The sequence below is a fragment of the Ambystoma mexicanum genome, chromosome 1q (genome assembly GCF_040938575.1).
Source record: "Ambystoma mexicanum isolate Mex_15411 chromosome 1q, UKY_AmexF1_1, whole genome shotgun sequence".
Lineage (NCBI taxonomy): Eukaryota > Metazoa > Chordata > Amphibia > Caudata > Ambystomatidae > Ambystoma > Ambystoma mexicanum.
In genome coordinates this window covers 933,656,783-933,684,036 of record NC_090922.1, presented here as the reverse complement: position 1 = coordinate 933,684,036, position 27,254 = coordinate 933,656,783, and the positions used below count along the sequence as shown (strand labels likewise).

Here is a 27,254-nt window from a genome sequence, read left to right as displayed (position 1 = left end):
GGGGGGGGGGGAACATGAATCTTATACTCGATAACGTTCTGGACAGGTCAGGCAAAGCACCCAGAGCCATCTCATGAGCAGCCAGGCGGCTACAGGTACACATGTTATCCCTTGGGTTGCGAGATGTTTGTCGGACTCTTCATCCTCAGGTGCGAGAATACACCTTCTACTCTGTCCATGATAACTCCTCTAGAATAGACCCATTTATAACCACAGGCGACATAATTGGCAAGGTTGTCGATACCCGCATATTAACCCGCACTCTTTCCGACAACGCACCTGTGATGCTGAGCCTGGAGCTCGCGGCCCCCTCGCAATTCCTGGCGTTTCAAATCCGAAGCACTACTTGATGTGGTGTTCAAAGCCAAGATCCTCTCTGACATACGGACTTTCTTTGAATGCAACCCACAGGAGGACACCACCTTTGGGGTTAGGTGGGAGGCCTTCAAAGTCTATATTAGGGGGATGGCCATTTCACGGCAGGCGGGTGTTTTAAAGACCATTAGTAACGACCTACATCGCTCCGAAGTTAGACTCAAAGCTCTTGAGCGTGAGTGCGAGGCCAATAAAACACCACATAAATTAGCCCAAATTAGAGCGGAACTAGAGACGTTTGAGTCTCATGCTGTGCGAGAAATAAAGTGTTGCGGCAAGAAAGTATGGAGAGGGTGAGAGACCCGGGAGAACATTGGCTAGACTAATTCAGGCAGAAGGGGGCAGGACCCACATAGATAGGCAATATAAAAAAAAACGATTGGCGTTTTCAAACACAACCGTGTTGTGTTTCTGCCTAAATCTGCTTTCCCATTTGGGGCTTTAGGGCTCCCCGTGGGGACCCCAAGAGCCCCAAATGGGAAATCAGCTGTAGGCAGAAACACCGCGGCATGTAAACACAACCGCGTTGTGTTTCTGCCTGCTGTGGCTTTCACTTTGGGTCTCCGGTGCTCCCCTGAGGGAGCACCGGAGACACAAAGTGATAGCCACGGCAGGCAGAAACACAACGCGGTTGTGTTTGAAAATGCTGCGGTTTATCTTTCTGAGTTTCTCAGGCTCCTCCGAGCCGGAGGAGCCTGAGAAGCTTGGAAAGAAAAACTGCAGCGTTTTCAAACACAATAACGTTGTATTTATGTTTGCGGGCGCTTCAAAAGGTACCGCAAACATAAATACAACGTTTTTAAAGCTGCGGTTTTATTTCTAAGTTTTCCGGGCTCCTCTAGCCCGGAAAACATACGCAGCTAGTGTTTATTTTTATTAAAAAAATAGCACTTACCGAGATGCAGCTGCAGCTTTTCTGCCTGTAGTCTCCGGTCCCCGTCCTCCGCGTACAGCACCAATGAAGGAAAAGCCACCCAGTGGTAGCTTTTGTTTACTACAGCTGGCTGGCTTTTCCTTCATTAGTGCCGCAAAAGCCAAAGCGATCACAGCGGCGGGCATCCATTTCACAAAACGGATGCCCCCATGTGCTATCTTTGAGCTTGAATTGCTCAAAATTTTACATAGGGACTTCGAAAAAAAAACAAATGGCAATCTTTTTTTTTTATATTGCCTATCTATTTTTTAAATAAACATTTTTGGGCGAACCATTCCTTTAAGGACGCGCAGGGAGTTCCACAGTGGTCTGATCAGCAGATACTTTCGGTATTCTCACGATTCTATGCCGACTTATACACTCCACAACAGGAATATGACCCACAGGATATTCTACAACTCCTCGAACAAATCCACATGACTCTTATATCCCAATCCACTCGCGAACAACTGGAAGCCCCCATACCGCTAGACGAAATAGTCAAAGCTATCACTGACCTCCCCCGAGGTAAGGCCCCGGGCCTAGACAGACTCACCTCAGAGTTTTATCAAGAACACGTAGCTATACTAGCGCCTAGACTCCTTTAGGTCTGGTCAGAGGAACTCCGCGAGTCCATCCTTCCCCCAACGATGCGCGAGGCAACTATAACAGTTCTCCTCAACACCGGTGAGCCCAGTGATGAATGTGTGTCTTATAGGACCCTTTCGCTCATGAATTTAGACACAAAGATACTCACAAAGACCCTGGCCATCAGATTCCTTCCTATTATGCCCCACCATGACGACCAAAGTGGTTTCGTACCCAGACGCTCGACGGCCCTTAATATTAGGAGACTCTTCAATGTCCTTTCGAGAATCGACCAGGGCATGGAAGCAGTTGCGGTCAAGTTGGACGCACAGAAGGCCTTCGATATGGTCTCTACCATGACGACCGAAGTGGTTTCGTACCCAGACGCTCGACGACCCTTAATATTAGGAGACTCTTCAATGTCCTTTCGAGAATCGACCAGGGCATGGAAGCAGTTGCGGTCAAGTTGGACGCACAGAAGGCCTTCGATATGGTCTCCTGGCAATATATGTGGGCAGTCCTGGAGAAAAATGGGACTTGGCCCAAACGCGATCCAGTACATCAAGATATTATACACTTGCTCCAATGCTAGGGTCCCTGTTAGGGATAATTCTCATTCTATGGCTACTTTCTCTCACCTAGTGAGTCCCCCAGCAGCTTTCTGGAGTTTATTTATTCCACTTGGTAAGAGTGTGAGCCTTTTCCCCCCTCTTACATGTGTTTTGCCATGTGTGTTTTTACTGTTTATGTCATAGTGGGCTCTGGAGGACACCACTCCATGAACCCCACTTTTCATTTGTGTTACACAGCACCTTCCGTGCAGTAACACAGGGTTGTCTTTGAGACTTCCCCCTCCCTGACTCCATTTTCTGGGGCTGACTACTGTCTACTGGAGCCCTGCTGCAGTCCTGAGTCCACAGGCAGGGACTCCTCTTCTTGGTCAAAATCGCTGCACACAGCTGTAGTGGTCCGGATAGCCATCTGAAGAGCCTCTCCTGTTTTAAAGGACTGCACCTTTTATTCCCTGTTGCTTTTGCTGCTGCTGGCCTCATCCCTGGGTAGTGCAGATCGCTCCAGACGTCGTCCTTCTTGTCCCCACGACTGAAGTCACAGGAGCTACCAGGTACAACTGCCGTGGCACCAGCTCTTCTTCACTTGAATAAGGTACCGTTTCCGACCTCGAGGAACTAGGGTGAATCCCTTTTCTCCTCACCAAAGGCTTGTCCTCATCTTTCTTCCCTCTTATAACTTTTGCTTCCTCTTGTGACAATATCCAAGTACTCCTGGCAATCTCGAATCGTGAACTGTACTAACCATGTGATCCTCGATAACAGGAACCCTGTTCCACTTGACACTGGCGCAGGCCTATTGACTTTTATTCACTTGTAGGAAAGTGTCCTCTGATTCTATCTGCCTTGACAAAAGTATTGCCTATGATTTTTATCCCCAACTCTCGTGTTGATTCATGTGCTAAGTGTGTTTTAACTCCGGTGACATTTCTTTCCGTGGGTACGCGTATCTTTAGTAAGACCGAAATGTCATTACTGTCACAAAGTGATCGCATCTGTCCCTCCGGTAACGTCTTTGTTTTACAACACCAGTCTGTCAAAACCAAAGGAAAGTGCTATTGTGATTATTTGTAAATCGATTTATAACGTGTACATTTGTGTAATATAGATGTTATTATATCTAGGCGCTTAAAGTTAAGGTTCCCTTCCGGAATTGTCGGGCTTGTTGAAATTCCGGTATTGGGCTCAAATTATATTTTATTTTGAAATACAAGGAAATGTAAACACATGTAAAGAAATTTTATGCAATCTTACGAAGTAATTTTATGAAGTTTTAAATCTCTTGTAAGATGTAAAATATGTACTTTGATAAAAATGTGTAAAGGTTCTTTACTTTTGTAAATGAACTAAAAACAACAAAAAAATGTTTTTTTAAAAACCAAAGGTCTTATCTTGAATTGTGCTGCACAAAGTGAATTGGTTGTGTGTAGTGTATTTTATGTGTGGTTTTAATTTAATAGAAGTGACGTGTTTTGCAAACAGATGGTTTAGAAATAAATGTACTTTTACTTTTCAACCAAAAACCTTGAGTCAGTGTTTGCTTGAGTCACAGTAATTGTGGTCCTTTGTGTAATCTCTACTACTGCTCATTTGCTCTTGAGATAAGCCTGGCTGCTCCACTACTGCTACCACTTTAACAGTGTAGTACAGGCTTGTACCAAAGGTGAACTTGTATTACCACTTGTAGTCTTAATTGTGTGTAGTGGTCCCTAAGGGCACTGCACAGGATTCTGCCTAACAGTCCTGGCCAACTCCTTGAACTCGCACTTATTCGAATTACAGAGGGGCACGCGCCAGAGCTGCCCTTTCTTCCCCATTCTTTTTGCGCTTGTCATCGAGCCAATGGCAGATTATGTCAGGGTACGGCACTCTTGCAAAGGCATAACCCTGGCTGATCCTCCTGATATAATATTGATGTACACGGATGATGTCCTATTATATGTCAGAAACTCATCCACACATCTCGACCCCATATTAGGGACATAATCAAAGTAGGCACCTTCTCTGGATTTACCATCAACTATACGAAATCCAAGATATTTCCCCTTACTTCTGCAACCCAACAGCCGACCTGTGAATGCCCCCTCCGCTGGTCCCCTGACGGTATTAAATACTTGGGGGTACAAGTAACACCATCTAGATCAACGTTAATCACTGACAACTATACTGCTGGTGCGAAACACTTTGAATCTAAAGTTACCAGAGGCCGCGCCCTACCGCTCTCTTTAGCTGGCAGGCTCTCGTTGATCAAGATGGTCCTGGTCCCCAAACTCCTATACATCTTCTGAAATGTACCGATTTGGCCGGGCCAGAAATACTTTGACAAACTGCACGCCCTGTGCTCCCAATTCCTGTGGCATGCCGGTGCTGTCCGTAAGAAATGGAAATACATGACCCTGCCCTATGAGAGGGGGGAATTTGCAGCTCCTGACCCTATACTGGATAGCGGCCCAAGCACAATTCGCCACATACTGGTATAGACATCCCACTGCCCCTCCCCACGTCAAGCTGGAAAAACTGGCCACGTCCGGGGTTAATACTGTGACTTTGATTCTACAACACAAATATACATCTAACGCTCCAGCTGACCCCATCGCTTATACCGTGGCGGCGTCTTCTTGAACATACATCTGCCCCCCACCCCTATTATAAATGGCTCCCCATATGGTGCTTTCCCGGTCTGGTACCCACTCATGACAAACTCCTTTCTCAACACTGGTCAAATTTGGGGTATCAAGCATTGACGGACCTATTGCCGGAAGGGCAGTTTATCACCCCTCAAACATGGCGCCCTGGTCATACTGGCTCGGCCTTGGAAAAGTTGCAGTATTATAGGCTCCGAGCTGTTCGTGACATGTGGTCATCCTTCCCGGAGGAACCCCCTGACACTCCTGAGCTGCAATACATCTCCAACTCCAGCACTAGTCGGGGCATCGTCCCCTCCCTTTACAAAATCTTACTAACCAGGCTACCAGGTGGGACTTCCAATGCTCGCGATGCATGGGCCGATGAACTTGGCCTAGAAATCACGGACCTGTAGAGGAAGATGTGTTCCCATACAAGTAAGGTCTCCCTAAATTCTCGATATAGATGCATGCAGTTTAAACTATTGAACAGAGTGTACTACATCCCACATAGACTGACCAAACTCTCCCGTGGTGACACACAGGTTTGCCCAAGATGGCAGGCAGAACATGCAGAACACGCGCATGTGTTTTGGGCATGCCCTGCGCTGGATACATTCTGGAGAGATGTTCTTGGTGCTTTCTCTGAGATTGTGGGTGTGGTGATTGATCCAGACCCGTTGGCATTGTTGTTTGGTATATGGAGAAATGATGAGACTAGGAAAATGGACAGGTTTCTGAATGTTGGAAGTATAGTGGCCAAGAAATGTATACTGCAGTGCTGGACGCGCCCTCCCCCCTCACCTTTAAGATGTGGCTCGCTGCCCTCACCTGGACACAAACTTGAGAAGAAGAATATATCGCCTCATTACCTGCACATTCTCGCCCAATTAATATTTGGACTGCCTTTTGCAGTTACCTTAATAAAGAGGCGGACGAAGTCTCGGCCTCAGCTATATCCCTGACCTCCTGAACGAAATGTGAACTACTGTTATGTATATCTATCCCCTAATTTGATGTTGAAGCTCACGACTGCCAAAGACTAACTTGTAATGTGTACGCTTGTAATGATGGTTGATGCTCAGTGTTTGTTTTTGCCTACGCTCTGCCAATAAAATAAAAGTAAAAAAAAAAAAAGGTTTTCTCTTTCCCTTGCAACATTATCTTCAAGTCATTATCTCACCCCATTGTAAAGGACCCATGTCCTCGGCTCTGTTATCAATAGTAAATTATGTATGTGTTTTTGTGCAAATAAATGCATTGCCTTGCGATTTTTATTAGAACACCCTAGGGCGGTTAGCAATCCTGATTGGTCAATCTGCGGGCTAATGCTAACTGGGATAGCCTGCAGATTAGGTTGCATTTATTCACCTGAAGGAAACGCTTTCCGCTTGCAAGTCGCAACAAAAGCTTTTATATCCATTTCTGATTTTTACAGTAGCATTTGAAAAGCGTGGCAGGTCAGCCGCATTACAATGTAATCGTGAGCCTGTTACTAGGAACAAAATCCATCCATGCACGTTGCAAACTGAGCCATGCGAGACTATTTAGCCTCCCCACAGTTAGACAGCTCAGAAGGCGAATGCGCTGCTCTCAGACCTCTGCATGGAACCTAATGCTCACAGGTAGGCATCCTAGAACGTGACTCCGTTTGGAAGTAAAATGAATGCAGAGGAAATGGGTAATAAAAACGTCTTCCAATTACCTCGCAAGGAGACGACAATCAGTACAGCACATGAAAGCAGGTTTTTGTGGCAGTGTGGGTTTCGCTAATCTGGGTAACAGGTACAAATACACAACGCAGAGGGTCATAACACACCTAGAGATGGTTTTGTCTGTAGAGTGAATGAACTGCAAGTGATATGAAAGCAACATCAGCAATAGCCTGGAAAGGCTTGCACAAATGAAGCTCAGCTTCCACGAAAAAGAATGGTGTTTCTCCAATCAATACAGAGCCGAGTTGGCAAAGCCCTGAATATGACCGGGCTACAATAGGACATACACACAACACCCCATTTAGAACACTTAGTAAATAAATGTGTCATGCAGGTAGTGCCTATTTTGCAATGGTTTATACTTCAATTAAACAGGTCTAATTTATTGTACTTTAATTAAAAACTGAGGGTGTTCTATTAGCTTTATAGACCTGTAGCGGGGGCCGTACCGGGCGTTCTGGTCCCTCATACCTCGTTAAAGGCCCTCGCTTCGCTCAGGCCATTAACTCTGTCTTCAAGGCCCATAACGCCCGGTACGTCCCTCGCTGAAGGTCTATAAAGCTATATTAATACATTCATTTTTATGAAAAACATAACTACCCCCACCCCCACTCTGGTAATTGAACCAGGTGGTGTGAAGGAACTAAGCTGTAATATGGGACATGCTCATGGAAAAACAAAGCCAACGTCTCTGATCACTTAACTCCCATTAAAGTACATCCGAAAGCATTAGCTTCTAGTACAAAGGGTATATGATCCAAGTGACTGGAACCTGCCCAACTAGTCAAGAAGGAGGGAGAAATGTTTTGCTTCCCATAGAAGTCCATAAAATTGACTCTAGTAATCCACAGGGGAAAGACCAATTTCTTTACATCACCGGCCATAGTGGAAGATTTCCTCAGGAATGTGAAGAAATAAAAAGTCCACATAGGAATAACCTAAGCAATGATTGGGCTGAGGAGGTAGGCACTTTAATAGTAGCAATTTAGCCCTGCAATGTGTGGCTGAGCTTCGTGCGACTGGCTGAAAGAAGAAAGGTACATGGATACTTTTAAGCATTTTCCTTTGTGCACCAGACCGCTTCCCGGATTGACACCCTATTGGTTTCACCAAGGCTTGTTGCAAGGGTGGACAGATTGGACATTCTCTCGTGAACTCTGTCGGACCATTCCCTAGTGAGTTGCTCCTTTCACTTCCAGAGTGTTCTGAAGATGGGCAGAGGCTGGAGATTTAAGACTAGCAGCCTGTTAGATGCTTCCTTCAAGGGTCAGATTGGGGAAGACATCAAACTACTTCAAAGACAGTGTACGGTCAGTGGTACTACCATTGACAGTTTGGAAGACCTTTAAGGTCTTTATCAGAGGTATGTGCATGTCCAGGGAAGGGGGAATCGTGAAAGACTTCAGAAGATCCCTGGACAGGGTTGAGTGTGAGATAAAAGATCTGGAAACTCAATACGAAATTACACATGGGCCTGAAATTCTCATCAGGATCAGAGAAGAGACGGACAAGGTTCTCTTGAGGGCAATGAGGGCAAGGCAATATGAGGAAGGGGAAAGACCGAGCAGGGCACAGACTTGGATGGTTAGGGAGCGTGGGGGGAGGGAGGACAAGCAGCAATTGAATCAATACCATTCGGGAGGTTGACTGCTCCTTGAACAGGACGCATGTCAAGCTCTACAGCAAGGAGCATGTATCAGCCATTGCTCAATATCTCGATCATGTTGAGCTATTTTGGACTGGAGGGGTGATGAAGGAAGCACTTAATGCACCCATAATAGAAAGACTTCAAGGAAGCCTCGGGTGGCTTCACCAGTAGGCAGGCCCCTAGATTGGACAGAATCCCAGTAGACATTAAGCAGGCCTTTGTGAATGTGCTGACTCCTCAGCTAGTGGCAATGTATAATGAATCTATATAGAAGGGTATACTTCCAGAACCCACCACGGAAGCCCTTATCACAGTCCTCCGTAAAACTAGCAGAGTTGTGCACGTCGTACAGGCCCATCTCACATTTATATGTGAATAAAATCCTGGCCAAGGTATTGGACATAGATTGCTGACCCGTCTCCCAGCAATATCCAGTGCAAACCAAGCAGGGTTTGCTCCTGTGAGGTCCACAGTTTTTAATCTTTGGAGGGTATTTGGACTGACAGACCAGCTGGGGAGCTCCTTGCAGGCTGCCACAGTTATGCTGGATGCGAGAAGGCTTTTGACTCATTAGAGTGGCCTTTTTTTGAAGTTCTGAGGAGGTAAATAGATGTATATCCTATATCAAGCTACTGGTACATGTCCCCTGCAGCCAAAGTGTGCACCAATGGTATCGTCTGCTAAACTATGGTCCGGTTTTTGAGCAGATTAAAGGTAAACTTGATAGATCAATCTCCAGGTCTCTCTAGCAGGCAGAATCTTTTTACTCAAGATGGTAATTCTTCCCAAACTTCTATACTTCTTTGTGAACATCCCCATAGTGCTATGCAAGTGGTTTATTTCGTGACTTGCAGTCAGTAAGCACCAGGTTCATTTAGGCGGCTAAGGTTGCCAGGGTAAGATGGGAGATGCCCACGGCTCCACTAGATGAAGGCGGTCTTGGAGCGCCGGACTGGATTAAGCACTACAGGACCGTACATGCACACTAGCTGTCATTTTGGTACGCAGGAGGCAAAGTCTGACTGCATGTCAGGGTGGAGCAGGCAATGGCGGCTCCATAGCAAGAGAGTGAGTGAAATTAATGTATTGGCAAAAACGCATAAGGTGTGGGAAGAACTAGTGATGGATGCTGGGCTCAACTGGCCATACTCACCCCTGCTACTAGTGCAACATATTCCCCTTTTATAGCATTAACTAGCTTGCAAATTTGGGTCGAGTGGCACTAATTCAATCTTTGATCGTGTTGATTCACGCCCTAGCTTCGACCACTCTCCGGTTACAAATCTTGGCCTGCAACAGTTCTATCTTAAATGATAGACTAAGCAATGTTGTGCCCATTGTTGATTCCAGGTTTGAGCTCAGCAATGACATTTGTAATGTGTAAGAGGTAGGGGCAGCACCAACAGCCATATCGGTATCTATAGTATATGAGCACCACACGATTACAGTTAAAACCCTGCAATTTTAAGGAGATTTTGCAAAATTCAATGAAGTTGTACAAAACACTCTGAATTGAGGCACTGTGATAGGTCATGTTTAGGCCTGTGTGGTTAAGGCCCCGTCTATTCCCCGATAGTGTGTCTTGCAGAAGGATGTGCCCCTTACCATCGTGGGCCCAGTCTGCAGCTTCTACCCTCTATTGCACTCTGCGACCTCTTCAGAAATGCCGCCACTTTATTGCAGCTAACTAGCCTCCCGTGTTGCCTGAGAAGGAGAGGCACGTCACCCCATGGAGTCGCCTGATTGGGTGGAATTTACAGCAAATACCGTGACCCGGGCTGAGCCGTGAGGCGAAGCCGAGCCCGGTATTAAAGGCCTGTGTGGTTAAGGCCCTGTATTTTCCCTGTCTACTCCATGGCTACCTGGCACGTTACTTTCGACTATTTAGTTTGCGAGCATGCAGCTTTCTAAACATCTATTCTCATTAGGGCTGTACCGAATAGCATATTTAGTATTCGGCCGAATACCGAATAGTTTTTCAACTATTTGGCCGAAGCCGAATATGAAGCCGAATAGTTGCTTTATTTAATAAATCATGTTCCAAACTTCAAAAAACACACTTATTGAAAACACAAATAAAGCACCATTTTAAATGCATTCTATACTTTTATTTCTCTTCATTGTAATTAATGTAGCATCTTTATTTAAAGTATATAAGCTAGAAATATAATAATAATTTAACCAAAATGAAGTGACCAAATGTACAGAAGATTGTTGCATATTCAGTGCCAGTTAAAGTAGGAGGCTTCACAAATGCAAAAGGACTGCCTTTGTGAATCAGATGCATTGCATTCTCTATCCAGTTGCAAAGTCGAGGTGGATGAGTTTCAAAACTTCTTTGCAGCTCACATAGAAATGTATAAAATGGTTCATGTTGGCTCATGCAGGACACAAGTCGAGAGGAAATCTGAAATGCGTGAACTCCATCTCACAACTATTCGCCTCCCCCAAAAAAATGCTGCTCACTTTTCACTTATCCTTGCCACTCTTTCTCGTCAATCCACAAACACATGCAACTTATAATTTCCTGATAAAATATAAGATAATGTTAAACTCAGGACTCAAGTCCTTAAAAAAAGAAAAGGGGGGACTAGGACGTACGCAATGGGAAGTGACATGACAAGAACACATTTTGCTTTTTCCAACTGAAAGAAAGTGCACATTGCATATACACATTCGCCTACACATTCGCCAAAAGAAAAGAAGTTCCTGTATTGGCTAAGTATAAAAGATGAGCACTTTTTTGTCCAAGAATCTGTAACAAAACATGCCCAAAAGAGAAGATTACAATATAAGATATTTTTCAGCTGTGTGATAGCAATTTTTCTGGTCTAATTGTATTCAGTTTTGCAAACTGAAGTCTACACTTGCTTTTCTGAGTTCATGCTGCCTTGTATTCAAATGAGAATGTCAAAGTATTCGGCAAGAGCCGAATAGCTAGAAACTATTCGGCCGGAGCCGAATTGCTTTTTTTCAGCCGGAATTCGGCCCAATACTTACTCGAAGCAGAAGTTCGGTACACCCCTAATTCTCATATCCGCTTCGACCCTGCGCATTCTTCAGGTAAGAGGTAAACCTTGCTACGCACATACCTTGCAAATGTGCCTTTTCCATAAACCTAAGCTCGACCTATCCCCTTCAGCCTCTGCCCCTTTCTCTTTCACCTTCCCTATGACCACTGTTCCTGCCTCTCACACGATCCTGCGGCTAAATGCAACATTCTTACCACACTAAGTTCGCCCGCCACCTTTCCGGATTTCCACATAACTATATCTATACCAGCACTCAGCTGTCATCACTGGAGCTCTTGCGCCACGCAGGGCTCACCTAACACTGCACCCGAACTACAAACTCATGTGCTAACCCACAGTGCATTCCAGACTGCCACACTCTTCAGCTGTTCACCGTTATCAGGTTTACAGCCTTATCCCTTTGCAATGCCTCCAAGTATTCCAAGTGTACTGTTCCCCTAGTCATTGTGTTTTTAACATTATTATCGTTACGGATATTTGCAGTACTGTATCTGTTTTCCAATGCCTCAGTAAGCGTGCCTGGCTCAGCCCAGTACTTTGAGTTCCTCATCATTATTTGTATCTGCTTCCCCTTCACCTATTATTGCACTATTTTACAGCTATAGCTATATGAGTTTTATGGTGTTCTCTGGTAGTCCCGCTTCCGTGCTACCCCACTACCTTAGTTTGACTGGCATAGCTCCTCTCTACGATTCCATTATGGCCCTTCCATCTTGCTCATATCGGAGCCTTCCCTCCCTAGCCTGCCGGTTATAGACCCTCGTGTTTCAAGCATGAGACCGTATTCTAGTTTATACTCACATGGCACCTATCATATGTCCAATTTAGGTTTTGCTAAAGCGCCTGCAACTTTGCAGCTCTCCGTTTCAAAAGGTGAGCCTTTTCCTAGACTGCATATGCCATCACCTATCATGTCCCAATGTATGCAATTTAGATGTAGCTCCTGACCACAAGAGGAGAGTCGGCCCATTTTGTATATGCCACCACGTAGGTCTTAAGTATGTAGTATGTAGCTACGCGCAACAAGAGGTACGTTTTCCTATTTTGTATATGCCACTACCCATCATGTCCTCTGCATGTAATTTAGATGTAGCTCTCATAAGGATAGCTTTTCCTAGACTGTATGCATTCTGGATGTACGTCAGACATGTAACCTTTTGTAAATTGTTTTCTCAAGCACTTATCTGTAACCAAATTCTTAAGCTAAAAGCGCCTAGATGCCTCTGGGCTTTGTGCACTATATAAATATTAAAAAATAAAAAGTTTAGTTAAAGTACGCAATAATCTTAATTCCCTTCTTAAATCGGAGTACAAAACAAATTTAACCCACACCTTAAAAAACAATGACAACAAGCATTCATTTAATGCCAAAACTAAAATAGTACAAAGTAAGCGAAAACAAACTTCTTTTGATGGATTACACATGTATTAACTACTCAAAGGAATGAACATGCACTAAATAAAAATATAAAATAGCTATCTCACTTTTCTTTATTTGTTGTACGAGCAGTTGCAGAGGTAAGTTCCGGCTCAATTTCTGGTGAAAATGCATTTGATCTTGGAAAAGGCATATTTAATTGAACCTGCTGAAAGATTTTAAAATTAGAGCATGTAAAGGTGTTCTTGATATTTGCAAAATGTTCAATTTTCACACTGTCAAAAATCTCACTGAGCTAACATGGCGAACTAAAAATAAAAGGTGTGATTGAATTCTGCATATAGTTGCAAACAGACCATACATATCGGTGCATAATGAATAAAACCTACTTTATACATGTTTTGTTGTGGGAGAAAGAAAAAATAAATGCTAGTTTAGGGACAACAAATGGATGTGAAAATTCAAGAACAACTTCAATCTCTGCAAACTATCAAATTACATTTCTAAAACGGTATGAAAAGGCCTGGTGTTTAAAACCATTCACTGTGATTTACTCTAAATGTCCTCAATGTTAAAAAGTCACTTTGTAATAACTGTAGTAAAATCAGCTCCATGGATATTAAACAGGTAACATGAAATGTTGGTTTCCTTATAGGAAGTACTACATCTTTCTAGAAATATACTTTTAATTTAGAGAAATTGTTTATATTTTAGAAAGTCAAAACTGCAATAATAAAATGTTGCACATTATTTCAAAAGATTACAAACCTAGGGGAAATCTGAAAATAACTAAAAGGTTCTAATTAAAAAAAGTTTCCAATTTTGAAAAATCACTCAAACTAAGACATACCAAACAATTTTTTTTAACATAAATGCCATTTGCGAAGAAGAAACAGTTGAGTAACAAAAATCAGTAATCTTTGGAACACTGCCAAAATACCACAATGTATCTTTAAAGAAAACAGTAAGTACAATGAAGTATAGTTACATGAAATGCCTACCTGTTGTCCCGAGCCTTGAGCATGTGCATACACAGAGTGCTGACCACCAATGTTGGTAGCGGCAGTTTGTGGGAATGAGTTTTTGAAAGGGAAACCAGATGACAGAGGATAGTTTATCCCAGAACTGGGGGGATAATGTCTGTTTTCAGGCTGTAAAAAACAAAATTGTGAACAGTAAATATTAACAAGGTGTTCATATTATTTTATTCATCACCATAAAAGTTTATTTCAGAAACATTATGTCCATAAAATCAGTTGCATAAAATAGCAGTAACAGTTACAAAAAACATACTCACAGAATAATAATCATTAAAATACAAGAATAATTAGATCAAATTCCTATATTTTTCATTAGATACTTCCTGCATCCTTGAAAAAAGTCTATACTGAGAGATCCCCAATTGCCGCAGGAGAGTTTTTATCATGTACCCTCTCAGCCTGGAACAAAAAGTAAAAAGTGGGCCAGGTCATCCCTCGGTGCATTAGGGCACGATTGATTGTCAATATGGTCAGTCCATGCTGCCACTAAGGCTCATAAAAAATAGTTAAAACGTGCCCTGTTTACAAGTACATGCTGGGAGGGGTTCTCAGCCCATGGCAAGATTGCATGCTTCCTATTTGAGCGTTTCATGATCTCCCGGGACTCTATTCTCAGAGCTATACAGATGAACCCTCGATATCACAGCTCTCCATTCGCTAACAAGCAAGATATCTGGTGGGAGAAAGAAATGGGCTTCATTAATTTCTGCAAGTTTCAGCTTAACATACATCAGCCAGGGAATTCTCCCATTAAGATCTTTAAGAACCAGATATCCAATTAGCTCCGGAGTTAGTACAGCTTTGGGATTACCCCGAAGTCTGAGCCAATGAAGGAAAGGCTGTGCTAAGATTCTGTCACTAATGTATTTCCAACCCAGTTCGAAGTGTACTACAAAATTTGGAGCTGAACGAGGAACACCCAGAACTCTCAAAGGTTTTCTTCACCATCTGGATGGGGTTGACATTGCTATAGCCCCAAACCAAACCTTGCGACAGAGGCTGCTTTCCAGTTATATACCAAACACCAGATTAACTCGTTAGCCTTGAACATACCCATGGCTCGTTACCCCACCCGTGGCCTGTTCAAATCTCGCGGTTTGTTGGATCACATGTGGGCCATGACTACAATTGGAGGAAAACCTAACTCTGAGATGGTCAAAACTGTGGACTTTTGGGATCAATGCACCCTTACAGAACATTGCTTTGATTTTCAGAGGGTGCTTTCCCCCTACAGCAGGTCATCACGTCTGACTTTTGAGCATTGACCCAAAGCTCCAGAGCGTCCATGAATGGTGTAGTCATGAATAAACATACTTGTGATTGCTTATGATTTGAAAGTACATTAAATTACAAAATCTTACTCCTGTACAGAACTAATTACATCCCATGGATTTCTCATCTATGATATTCTATCTCCAGCGACCTGTCCTTCAGAAATGTCTCAACCAGGGGGTGCAGTGCGGCTCGACGTCTGCTCAATTCAAAACCAATGCATGCTCCATGCCAGGCATGACACCTGGACCAGTATATTATGAAGGCTCTGCAACCCATGACCACAGTTCTGTTTTTTTCCCTAGCACTCACCTGCTGAGGGATCAAAGAACAAATATGGTGTACAATCTATCGACCAGGAGGGGTGGATTGAGAGAGCGATGAGGAATCTGTAGAAGGAACATCCAACAGAAAAAAAACATTACTGACAGGTAAGTAATTTGTTTTTCTAATGTATTCCTTCCTCCCACGGATTCCTTATCTGTGGAAGACTCATGTAGCAGTACATATATTTATTTTTACATTTATAGCACCGCACAAAGCCCTGAGACATCTGGAGGAGGGAAGAGAGTGAGAGAACACCATCTATTCACGAGAACTCAGGAGGACTGCTCTGTCGAAGTAACATCCAGCCCAGACAGGGAATCCAAGAAGTAATATTTGGCAAACGTATGCAATGGGGCCCATGTCACCACCTGGCAAAGGTCCACGACTGAGACCCTCCCTCCCCACCCTCTGGAGGGCAGAGATGGCAGTCAGATTGTAATATTTCAAGATGTAGATAATAATCCACCTTGAGGGGGCTTATTTAGTCACAGCCCTGGCAGTACGGGTATCAGCTTAACCCACAAAAAGATGGTAATCTTTTCTGGCGTTCCTCATCTGAGACTTACCCAGCTGAGTGCCTGTAGTGGGTGCAGCTGATGGAATCGCTCCTCCGACAAAGTATGAAGCAGAGGAAAAACCACAGGATAAATGATCATTTAAAAGACAGAAATCGAGGACTACCTTACGAAGGACCACCTCACTCTCAACATCACATTATCTTTGGAAAAAAACAAATGGGTAAGTTCAACAGCCAAAAACTGGAGCTTGCGGACCCGTCTGGCTTGCAGGAAGCTCGCCGTAGAGGGTAAGCAATCTTAATGAATATGAATGCAGGGGCTCTCACAAAGCCCAAATCAAGAAAGTGAACACTACATTTAAATCCCACATCGGAACAAACTAGCATTGGGGAAACTGTTTGCACAACCCCCCGTACGAACTGCATAACTGTAGAGCTTGTGAAGCAAGAGCCTCATTCCGGGGTCCTTTAACAAGACAGAAAACGCAGCGAAGTACCCCTTCACAGTCCCAACCTACAGGCCCGTCCAGACTAAAAGCAGATAATCCAAAACTGGGGTGGTAGGACAAGTACACGGACACAGATCACTCATCAAGCTGAGAATTGACATCTGCAGGCATAAATAGATTTAGTGGCTGGACTGAGCTGGAAGGAGTACATGGAACAAGTTACTTCCCTGTAACTGTTGTTCTCCAGCATGGGTCTGGCATGGATTCACATGCTCATGAATATTCCCCGTCGTCAGGCTGGGAATCCTCGGTAAAGAAAAAACTCAGTATCAGTTTCTTTTCTGATCTGACTTTCGTAGTAGTAACCAATCACTGATTTCTGCGTCATACTGACCACAGCCAATGACAGCCCTCTCCCTAAGCCCCGCCTCTGGCAGCCATCCTCAGATTTGGTAGCACGTGAAGTGGCAGTATGACCAAGTGAAGAGCCGCAGAGGGGTAGTAGGGAGGGTTTGCATGTGAATCCATGCCAGACCCATGCTGGAGAACAACAGTAAGTAACTTGTTCCTTCTCCAGCATGGGGTCTGGCATGGATTCACATGCTCATGAATAAGAGAATACATAGCAGTACACACATGCACAACCACGGGAGGTGGCAACAGGCTCAACATTAAGCAATACAACAACTCAACATTAAGCGTCTCTTACCTCCTCACCAGGCTCACCTTAGGCGAACAGGTTGTGCGGCACTGCTTGGCCGACCCTGGACTCCTCCCTAGAATCCCGGTCGACGCAGTAGAATTTCGTGAAGGTGTGCGTCGACCTCAACGTAGCAGCCCTGCAGATGTCCAGCAGGGGCACACTAGATAGGAACGCCGTGGTAGCTGCGATCGCTCTGGTGGAATGGGCTCTCGGACGGCCGGGCAGTGGTCGGTTTGCCAACCGATGACAGTACATGATACAGCTGGAGAGCCATCTGGAAATGGAAGCCTTTGAGAGAGCCTTCCCCTGATTGACAGGTCCAAAGTTCACAAAAAGTTGTGACATTTTCTGAAAGCTCTTTGTGCGGTCAACGTAGAACTTCAGCGCTCTAGCCACATCCAGCGAGTGCAAAGTCCTTTCAGCCGGCGACGAAGGCGACGGGAAGAAAACAGGCAACACCAAGGGTTCGTTGAGGTGGAAGTCCGACGGCACCTTGGGCATGAAGGAGGGGTGCGTCCTGAGCACTACCCTCGTGTCATGAAAGGTCAAGTACGGGGGCTTGCAGGAAAGGGCCTGGATCTCTCCCCCTGGTCGTGCGGAGGTGATGGCCACAAGGAACGCTGTTTTCCACGACAAGAACTTCAAAGAAGCTGAGTGCAGAGGCTCGAACGGAGGTCCCATGAGCTTGGTCAGCACCACGTTGAGCTCCCACGCCGGGGCCGGCGCCTTCACCGGCGGGAACGATCTGAACAGTCCCTTCATGAACTCCATCACCAGACGATGAGACCACAAGGACGTCCGTCCCGTGGTTCTGGTGTATCGGGAGATCGCAGCAAGATGAATCTTGATGGAAGCGTGCGCTAGTCCAGCCTTGGCCAATGTCAGTAGGTACGGCAGTACCTGCGGAGCCGTAATCCGTAGAGGGTTAATCTTCTGTGCGTGGCACCAGACAGAGAACCTCTTCCATTTGTGTCCGTAGCATTTAAGAGTTGAGGACGCCCTGGCCTTTGCAAGAACCTCTCTGCAGTCGGCCGGTATGTCGTAACCTCCAAACTCTAGCGCTGCAGGAGCCAGGCCTGCAAGTTCAGCGACTTCGGGTCATGATGGAGGATGGCGCCTCCTTCCCTGGAGAGAAGACCCGAGTCCACCGGCAGCTTGATTGACGGGGACGCTGACAAGTCCAGAAGGTCCGGGAACCATATCTGCCTCGGCCACGCGGGTGCGACGAGTATCATCCTGCACCGTGACCTCTTCAGCTGGTTGATGAGCCGGATCAGCAACGGTAAAGGAGGGAACGCGTACAGGAATAGGCCCTCCCAGGGGAACGAGAAAGCATCGCCCATGCTCCTCGGCTGGGAAACCTGCTGGCGAACCTCCGGCACTTGGAGTTCGTCACTGTCGCGAACAGATCGATCTGGTGTGTGCCCCAGCGTCGGAAGAGGCGGTCCACTAGGTCCTATCGTAGTTCCCACTCGTGGCACGAGCGCAGCTCTCTGCTGAGCGAGTCGGCGATGGTGTTTTTTATTCCTGCCAGATGAAACGGCACCAGGAACATCCCTTGGGCGACGGCCCAATGCCACAGATCCTGCGCCTCCTTGGACAGGGCTGGGGATCTGGTCCCGCCCTGCTTCCTGATGTAGAACATGGTGGTGGTGTTGTCGGTGAAGATCCTCACCACCTTGCCCTTGAGGGACGGAAGGAAGGACCTGAGGGCCCAAAACACTGCACGGAGTTCCAGGACGTTGATATGGAGGGATTTCTCCGTCGGAAGCCAAAGGCCTCTCGCGTGCAGATTTTCGGTGTGCGCTCTCCACCCTTCAATCTCGTCGAGTGTGATCCTGTCCTCGAAGCTGCCCGTCGTCTGGACCCAGCGAGCGTCCAGGAACTCCTGCAACGGGCGCATCCGAAGCCTGCACAGGCGGATGAGATAAATGCAAGAAGGCATCATTCCGAGGAGGGATTTGATGGACCTCACCTTGGCCGCGTCCACAACCAGCATCCGCTGCACCTTGCCCAAGATAACCCTCGTTCTTTCCTCCGACGGCGAGGCCAGAAGCGCCACTGTGTCGAGTTTCGCTCCCAGAAACAGTGCGTCTTGCGCGGGCACCAGGTGGGACTTGCCGTAGTTTATGGAGAATCCCAGGTCCGTGAGTAGTTGGGCGGTCCTCGCCGTGTGTTCCGCGGCGAGCTCCCTTGTCTTTGCTCGGATGAGCCAGTCGTCCAGGTAGGGGTAGACGTGGATCCCCTCCAGGCACAGCCGCGCCGCCACCGGTGCGAGGCACTTGGTGAACACCCTGGGTGCCGACCTCAATCCGAAGGGAAGGGCTCTGAACTGGTAGTGCCGCCTTTGGACCACGAATCTGAGAAATTTTCGGTGTCCCTTTAAGATGGGGCTATGGAAGTAGGCATCCTCCAAGTCCAACGACGACAGGAAATCGCCCTCCTCCAGCTGACCCAGGACGTGCTGGAGGGCGACCATCCGGAACTTCTGTGCCTTGATGAATTTGTTCAGTCGTCGTAGGTCCAGGATGGGACGCCATCCTCCTGTCTTCTTCTTCACGAGGAAGTATCTTGAGTAAACTCCGGAGCCCCGAAGCCTCTTTGGGACGAGCTCGATGGAGCATCACCTTTACCTCCAAGAGAAGTTGAGGGACGTGATGTTCCTTCCTGGCCACCGGGGGGGGGGGGGACGCACGGGCACTTCTTTAGAAACTCGAGCGCGTGACCCTGGGCCAGGGCGTCCAGCACCCAACGGTCGTTGGAGATGGACTCCCACACGCCAACGAAGTTCGCCAGCCGGCCTCCCACCGGGGTGCTTTGGTGGGGGCCCGACCCCACGGCCGGTTCAGTCCTGCTTCGACGAGGCTTTGCCACCTTGTCCTCCCTGGCGACGACGGCGGGGTCCGCCCGACTTGCCTCGTCCCCTGTAGGCTTCTTGTGACGAGCGGGCCGCTTGACGGTAGGTGGAATATCCGCCGCCGGAACCTTTGGAGGCACCCTGCTTGCCTCCGGTGCTCCGAAAGGGTGGCTGTCGTTGCTGGAGAACACCAAGAGCCCGGGCCGTCTCCGTGTTCCCGTCGAACGGCATGTCCAAAACTTTGGTCTGCACGTCCTGCCGGAAGTCCGTTGCCTTGAGCCATCCACGCCGTCTAAGGCACATGCCGTTGCCCAACTGACGAAAACCAGTATCAGCGATGTCCGTCGCTACCGTAATGGCGTGGTCCGACGCCACTTCCCCTTCCTGCAAGATCTCCAGGGCCTCAGCCCTCTTGTCGTCCGGTAGGAAGTCCAGCAGGGGGGCGATCTTGTACCACAACTCCCTGTCGTAGCGTGCTACGATAGCCAAGGCGTTGGCAGCCTTAATCGTCGTCACTGCCGATGAGATGACTCTGCGTCCCATCGTGTCCAATTTCTTTCCCTCGCCGTCCGGGGGGGGGGAAGTTGACGTGGAGGCCGATGCCCCCCCCCGCTTTCTGCCTGGCCGCCGCGGAGACGACTGAGTCCGGGGTCGGCTGTGCCCGAAGGCACAAGGGGGCCGCGTCCGGGACCCGGTACTTCTTCTCGTACCGATCCCTTCTCACAGGCGTTGTGGATGGGTTCTTAAGGAGGGAGAGGCCCTCATCCCAGATATCGTCCAGTAGGGGTACGGCGAGGACCGTCTTCCTCTTGGTCTCGCGCCGTTGATAAAGGTAGCCTTCCTTCTTCTCTTCCGGGCAGAGTGGGAAAAGCTCGGATGCCCTGGCGATCATGGCATGAAACGATCCAATCTCGTCGGGCGGGGAAGCCCGGGGAGGAGGTGACGACGGAGGATCCTCGCCGTAAACCTAGTTGTCTGTACCCGTCGCGGCCGTGTCCGTTCCCGTGTCATCCCCCTGGGTCGTGGACGGGGAGGAGGGCTGAGACAGGCGCGATGGTTGAAAAGGAGGTGGAGGATGAATCCTTCTCCTCTTTGGAGGAGGGCTCCCAGGAGGGCCCGGCTCTGGGTCCCCCGTCGGGAGCGGTTCCTCCGTCGGTGGTACCGGCAATCTCGTCCTCATCTCCGAGCATAAGGACTGTATAGCCAACAAAATGGCCGCCGAGTTGTCTTGCGGCACTGGTTGAGGGGGTTCCGACGGGCGGACAGGAACCTCGTCGGTTCCCTCGACGTTCTCGTCGTCCCCCTCGTCGGGGTCCCTCCCGACAGGCTGGTCTTCCTCCACGCCAATGCCGTGGCTTAAGACTTCGATCAGCTCCTCTTCAGAGGATGAGGCCGAATCCACGTTGGCCTCCTGCCCCCCCTTCTTCTCAGTCAGAGGTTTCACGGGGGTCCTGTCGATGGGCTTGAAAGAGGACTCCCTCCGCGGTGGCAGGGAGACTCTGGGCCCCGAGGTCGCCTCCACTGGTGTAGCCTCCTCAGGCTGAGCCAGGGCCGCCGCGACTGTCTCGATAGAGGCCTTGGCCGGGTGGATCAAGACTTTCGTCACCTTAGGTGCGCTCACCGCATTCTCCTTGGGGGGGGGTGGTCACCGCCTCGCTCCCCCTCCGAATTGGCCTTCGAGCTCGACCAGGGCCTCTCCAGAAGCTTTGCCGGGGGCTCGCACTTCCTCTTACCCGAGCCAGAGCATTGGCTCGTGGTTGATGGCGCCGGGGAGGCTGCGCCCTGCCTGGCAACCGAAGAGCCCGACCGTTCGGCTCTCCCGGTGCCCGCGGACTCGCAGTGCTTGGCCTTCTGTTGGGCCCCCGTCGCCGGGGCGCCCTCAAAGGTCTTAGAAGACCGCTCAGACTTCTTCTTTTTCTCACCTGACGGGCTCTACCCTTCCAGTCAGTTGGCGAGACGCAGATGGCGGTCCTTTATGGTCCGCTCCGACATGTTCCCACAAAACGCACAGTCCTTCTCCACGTGCGTCTTGTCCTCATGCAGGCAGTAGAGGCAAAGGGAGTGTTCGTCCTCCTTGAAGACATTCTGAAGCTGGCATGCAGGGCAGACCCTGAACAGCTTCCCGGGCATCGAGCTTCCCTTCTCCTGGGCCATGTCCGAGAAGGGCCTGAGAAAGTTCTGGAGTCCTCCAAAGCGTGGCTCGACGAAAGCTTCACCCTTGAGGGGCGTAGAAGAATCTGACATGGATCCCCGTTGATCGGATATAGAAACGGTGGAGCTTGAGGCTCTTTGACCGAAAAAAGAGAACATTTTCCTATGAAAAAAGCGCAAAAACGCACTAAAGCTCGAGAGCAATAGCACAAGGATCCCAACACTTGAACGTGCGGTAAAAATCTGAGGATGGCTGCCAGAGGCGGGGCTTAGGGAGAGGGCAGTCATTGGCTGTGGTCAGTATGACGCAGAAATCAGTGATGGGTTACTACTACGAAAGTCAGATCAGAAACGAAACTGATACTGAGTTTTTTCTTTACCGAGGAATCCAGCCTGACGGCGGGGAATATTCATGAGCATGTGAATCCATGCCAGACCCCATGCTGGAGAACCAAGACACTGGATGACAAATCGCACTCCTTGTATCTCAGCGGCCAAGCATGCAATTTCATGGTGCTTAGGTTCGGGCGGAGCACCCACCCCTCCTACTGAGAATAGGCCCACTATTGACTGCAGGTGTTAAGGAGGACACATTGAATTGTCCAGAAGTGGTTCCGGGTACCACATTTTGCGGACCAAGCATGCACCGATCAGAATAAACGTGGACCCCAAAAGGCATTTCCTAAGACCAATCGGTATGACCGGGATCGTCAAAAATGCATAGCGCAGGTACAGGTCCCACTCAATCATCTGAAAGTCACCCAGGGCTATCGGCAGAGGCAATTCCTGGCACACTTTCTGTTTACACTGGAGGCAAAGAGGTCCACGTGAGTAGTTTCCCAGGAGAAGATATCCTCCAGACCTTCCTGGCTGAGTTCCCACTCGTTGGAGGCAGAAGTGTGACTGCTAAAGGCATCTAGCGTGACTTTCTTGTACCCCGCCAAATGGGCCGTTTTAGAGACACCTTATTCTCCAGTGCCAAGATCCAGTATTACATTGCTTATTTGCACAGAGGAAAAGACCCAACACCACCTCACTTCTTGAGGCAATGGCCACAGTATTGTTCGCTAGGACAAGCACACATTTGCCCTGTGCATAGGGGAGGAATGCAACCAGGGCCAGCTTGATCCCTCCTCCATTTCTGCAAGTTGATGCGTTCCGAGACTCTGAGGGGGACCACAGTTCATTCAACAGCAGATCTTGTAGTTAATCGCCCCACACTGTCAAAAAGCATTTACGAATACTGTTAGTTGTGCAGGGGAGCAGCATCCCCATCCATAGCTTGTCTCATGAACTACCATATGAGGTCTCGAGACAAAGTGCTTCAGACCCACAAAAGGTCTGACATGTGGGTGGCAGCGCTGGTGTCTAGCAGGATAGATCACTGCAATGCTCTTTATTTGGCCCAGCCGGTTGGTCTGATCTGCAGGCTACAACTGCTCCAGAATCTAGCCGCTTGGGTCGCTATTGCAACCCCATACGGCTCACACATCAACCCGGTATTCCACCATTTGCACTGGCTTCCAGTGCAACAGCGGATTGCCATTAAATCTCTATGTATTGTCCATCGGGCGGTTTATCAAGTTGGACCAGAATGCCTACGGGATAAGTTGCAGCCCTATATTCCCAATCAGACTTTCTGTTCTGGTCGTGACAGTTTGGTCGCGGTTCCTAGATTCCCGCCTTCAGAGAGTTGGTGGCCGGCCTTCTCTGTTGCGGTTGGTGAGCTTTCGAACGGAAGCCAAGTAAGTGCAGGAATTCATAGGCCGTAAACTGTTCTTGGCACTGGAAGACATGAACCATCTGAAAGTTGTTCGGCACTCGATCTTCGGCGTGAAAGCACAGCCGAGGGGACTATACAGACCTGAGGCAATGAATTGGACTGACTAGCATGGCAAAACTGGAGGCTTCTTGAAGTTTAGGGAGAAAACTCATACTGTGCAACAGGCTGCACATGAGGTACAGTTGTGCCAATACCATGGCAGGGTTCAAAATCGAACGAGCCAGCAGTCCAGGTAGAAGGGAGACATGAATTCCTTCTCTACAGAGGCAAGCCACAACCACTACCACCAGTTTGGTGAAAACCCTGGGTGCCGAAGAAAGAACGGCAGATGGAAGTAGGTGTCCTGAAGGTCCAAAGGCACCAACCAGTCCTGCAAATCGAGGGCATGAAGGATCTGGGTTATGGTGACCGGACGGTCACCATAACCCAGATCCTTCATGACCTTGCACAGTTCAGATCCTCCGATCCAGGATGGCATGAAGGCCCCTGTATTTCGTCTGAGCCAGACAGAGACAATACCAGCTCCTGTCTTGTTTGGAGCTGGACACTAGTTCAATGGCAATCTTCAGGACAGGGTTGATGAAAAGAGGTATTGAGATGTACCTATGGAAAGGGGATGGCATAATGTGTGTCAGGAGAGGGTGACCAGGTGTCGTCTCATGAAATAGATTATGTGAAGAAACAAAGTCTGTGCTACTGGTAGTGTTGATAGGTGATCCTGCTGTAGCTAGGATCTAAAAAGACGTATACACGGTTACCTAGTGGTTGAAATAGGAGGAATTAATCTTGGTAGCGGTGGAAAGGGTATGGAACATACCTTAGAAGGATGATTCGCAAAACCAGGTTGGGTTGGTGCTGGATTGTGACTGCGTAGTGGATTAAATCACTGCACTTTTAACCAATGCGGGTGGCTGAGACAGCATTGTGGGGGCCGCTTGGTACCTGAAAGAAATGGTGGGTGTCAGCAAGGGGAGTTGTTTAAATTGATGTATAACTAACAATCGGCGTGGTTTCTATGCCAGTGATGTTGCGTATGTACTTGTGCGCTAATAAATTATAGCCGTAGTGGAAACGTGTTATTTATTGGTAACTAGAATATGACGCCCAATAACACTTCTGTGACCTGAGACGGGCTAGGATGAGGGTGCGTGAAAATGGAGCAACGGGGAGAAAACTGCCGGTGCCTGTGCAAGGACTTGAGTATTGGTAACAGTCTCTGTGCTGGTTGGGATGGTTGGGATGTAGTGGCGAGAGGCTTAGTGGAGACCAATATGGGGACCTACCGAGGTGAAAAGGCTGGCCGTGCGTGTACAGAATACACGGACCGCGGTTTACCTGATTACAGGGGCTGGAGCTGGAGCTGTGTCGGCTTGTAGGAAGTGTCCTGTCTGCGTGCATGCGTATCGCAAGCAAACTGTAGCGCTAGTGTATTGAAGGAGGCCAATTGAATGAAAGAACTTTATTGTACCGCTGCTACGAGCTGCGGGGCTAAACTAACCATGTCAATGTGTGTTCAATGGAGGAAATAGTTGCAAAGGAGCATCATGAGACCTTTAGAGATCATGGTTTGCGATTAGAAAACCACAAAGCATGGAATAGCAATAATTAGAGCTTGATGCCACTATTAAGACATACCGCAAGGGGTATGGGGTGAAAAAAGGTGGCGAACCATGGACAAGTCAAAATGCATAAAATGCCAGGTCCTAGGCGTATAACCTTATTTGGAATAGTTCAAGAGCAAGAGTATGTAAACCAAAATAATAATGAATAATGATGTTACATGTGGGATGTTAGGGAGAATTCTCATTTATGGCTAATTTCCCTCACCTAGTGAGTCCCCCAGCAGCTTTGCTGGACTTCCGGAGTTTATTTTTTTCCACCTGGTAAGAGAGAGCTTTTCCCCCACTCTTGCCTGTGTTTTGCTATGCGTTTCCATCTGTTTTTGTGATTGTGGACTCTGAAGTACACCACTTCAGTAGCCCCCTTCTTGGTGTGTGTCACACAGTACCTTTGGTGCCGTGGCACTGGGTTGTCTTTGAGACTTCCCTCGACTCCATTTCTGAGGCAACTACGGTCCCCCAGAAAAGAGTAAAGTTACCATTAACTTTACTTAGTCAATCTACCACAGATCCAGTACACCCCATCTTCCATGGAGTACTGGAAAGGGTTAACTCGTATCCCTTTTTATCTGTATCTCCTAGAGCATTGTTTCGCTCTTTTAACATTTAGACTTGGCTGGTGGCAGTGGTATCTACCCTTTTCTATTAGATAACTGTGGTACTGTTCTTGGCTATCATATTAGCCTCGAACATAAACCCACTTGACCAAATCGTCTTTCTTTTGGCTCTGGTTGGGTTTATTCGCCATTTCTTTTTGTTAAAGTCCTTCTTGTGTTTTACTTTGCGCGGCAAACTAGGTTCGCCTTCTTTGTTCACTGTCTTTTGGCGGGCTTCTGCCCAGAAGCCCTCCTTAATACGCCTGGGTGTCTAGGTGGGCTGAACGTGAGGGAGGGGTGTAGTCACCCCCTGCACAGGGTATCCTAGGAAATCCAAGTCTCACTTTGTCATGATTGGCCAGGTTAGTTGTTCGGGCTGGACAACCCCCCTGCTGAGTCATTGACAGCTAGGCTGCGTGAATGGGGGTTTTTCGCATAAAAGGCAGGTCTCTTGGGCTAGAAGACAGCGTCGCCACTGGAACTACAAGGAACCGGAGAGAAGCGGAGAGAACGACGGCTGCTGCAACTACCCTGTCCCAGTGAAGCCCTGCTGCAGTCCTGAGCCATCTGCCCTTCAACGACTCAGAGAAGATCCAGTCCGGAGTCTTCTTCCCTTGAGCTTGGTGGGGATAACCAGCTCATCTTCTTCAGCCAGAGGATCCTCTTCCGTGGTCGAAATCGCTGCACACTGCTGTAGCGGTCCGGATAGCCACCTGAAGAGCCTCTCCTGTTTTTACCTCCAACTCCCCCTGGGTAGCTCAGGTGCTAAGTGTGTTTTTACCCCAGTAGCATTTCATGTCACGGATACGAGTTTGTTTAGTAGACCGAACTGTCAAAAAGTGATCGCAATATTATTCGCGGTAGCGTGTTTTGTGCCTAACACTGGTTCATTCAAACACAGGGTACTTACCCTGACTGAGACTTACTGTACAAAGTGAATTGGTTAGTTGTAGTATATTAAAATACATTTTTATTGGCATTTCTTTAAACAAAAACATCGGGACTGAACATTGTCCCATTATGCCCCCCCCCCACCACCACCCCCCTCACTGGTCGAAATGTTCTCTGATGACCCACTACAGTCCTAATTAACGTCAC

At 47.8% G+C, this 27,254-nt stretch overlaps 1 protein-coding gene across 2 annotated transcripts in view; it reads right to left on the bottom strand.

The window, feature by feature from the left end:
• Positions 1–27,254, bottom strand: part of SASS6 (SAS-6 centriolar assembly protein) — a 1,114,399-nt gene that overhangs the window by 69,919 nt on the left and 1,017,226 nt on the right. The window contains exons 14-15 of one of the 2 annotated variants that reach the window (XM_069641586.1): positions 13,844–13,993; positions 12,950–13,050 (exon numbers count right to left, since the gene is read on the bottom strand). In XM_069641586.1, the coding sequence (XP_069497687.1) occupies positions 12,950–13,050; positions 13,844–13,993 (251 nt within the window). The remainder of the gene's footprint in view (positions 1–12,949; positions 13,051–13,843; positions 13,994–27,254) is intronic. The other variant, XM_069641587.1, reaches the window with a different exon arrangement.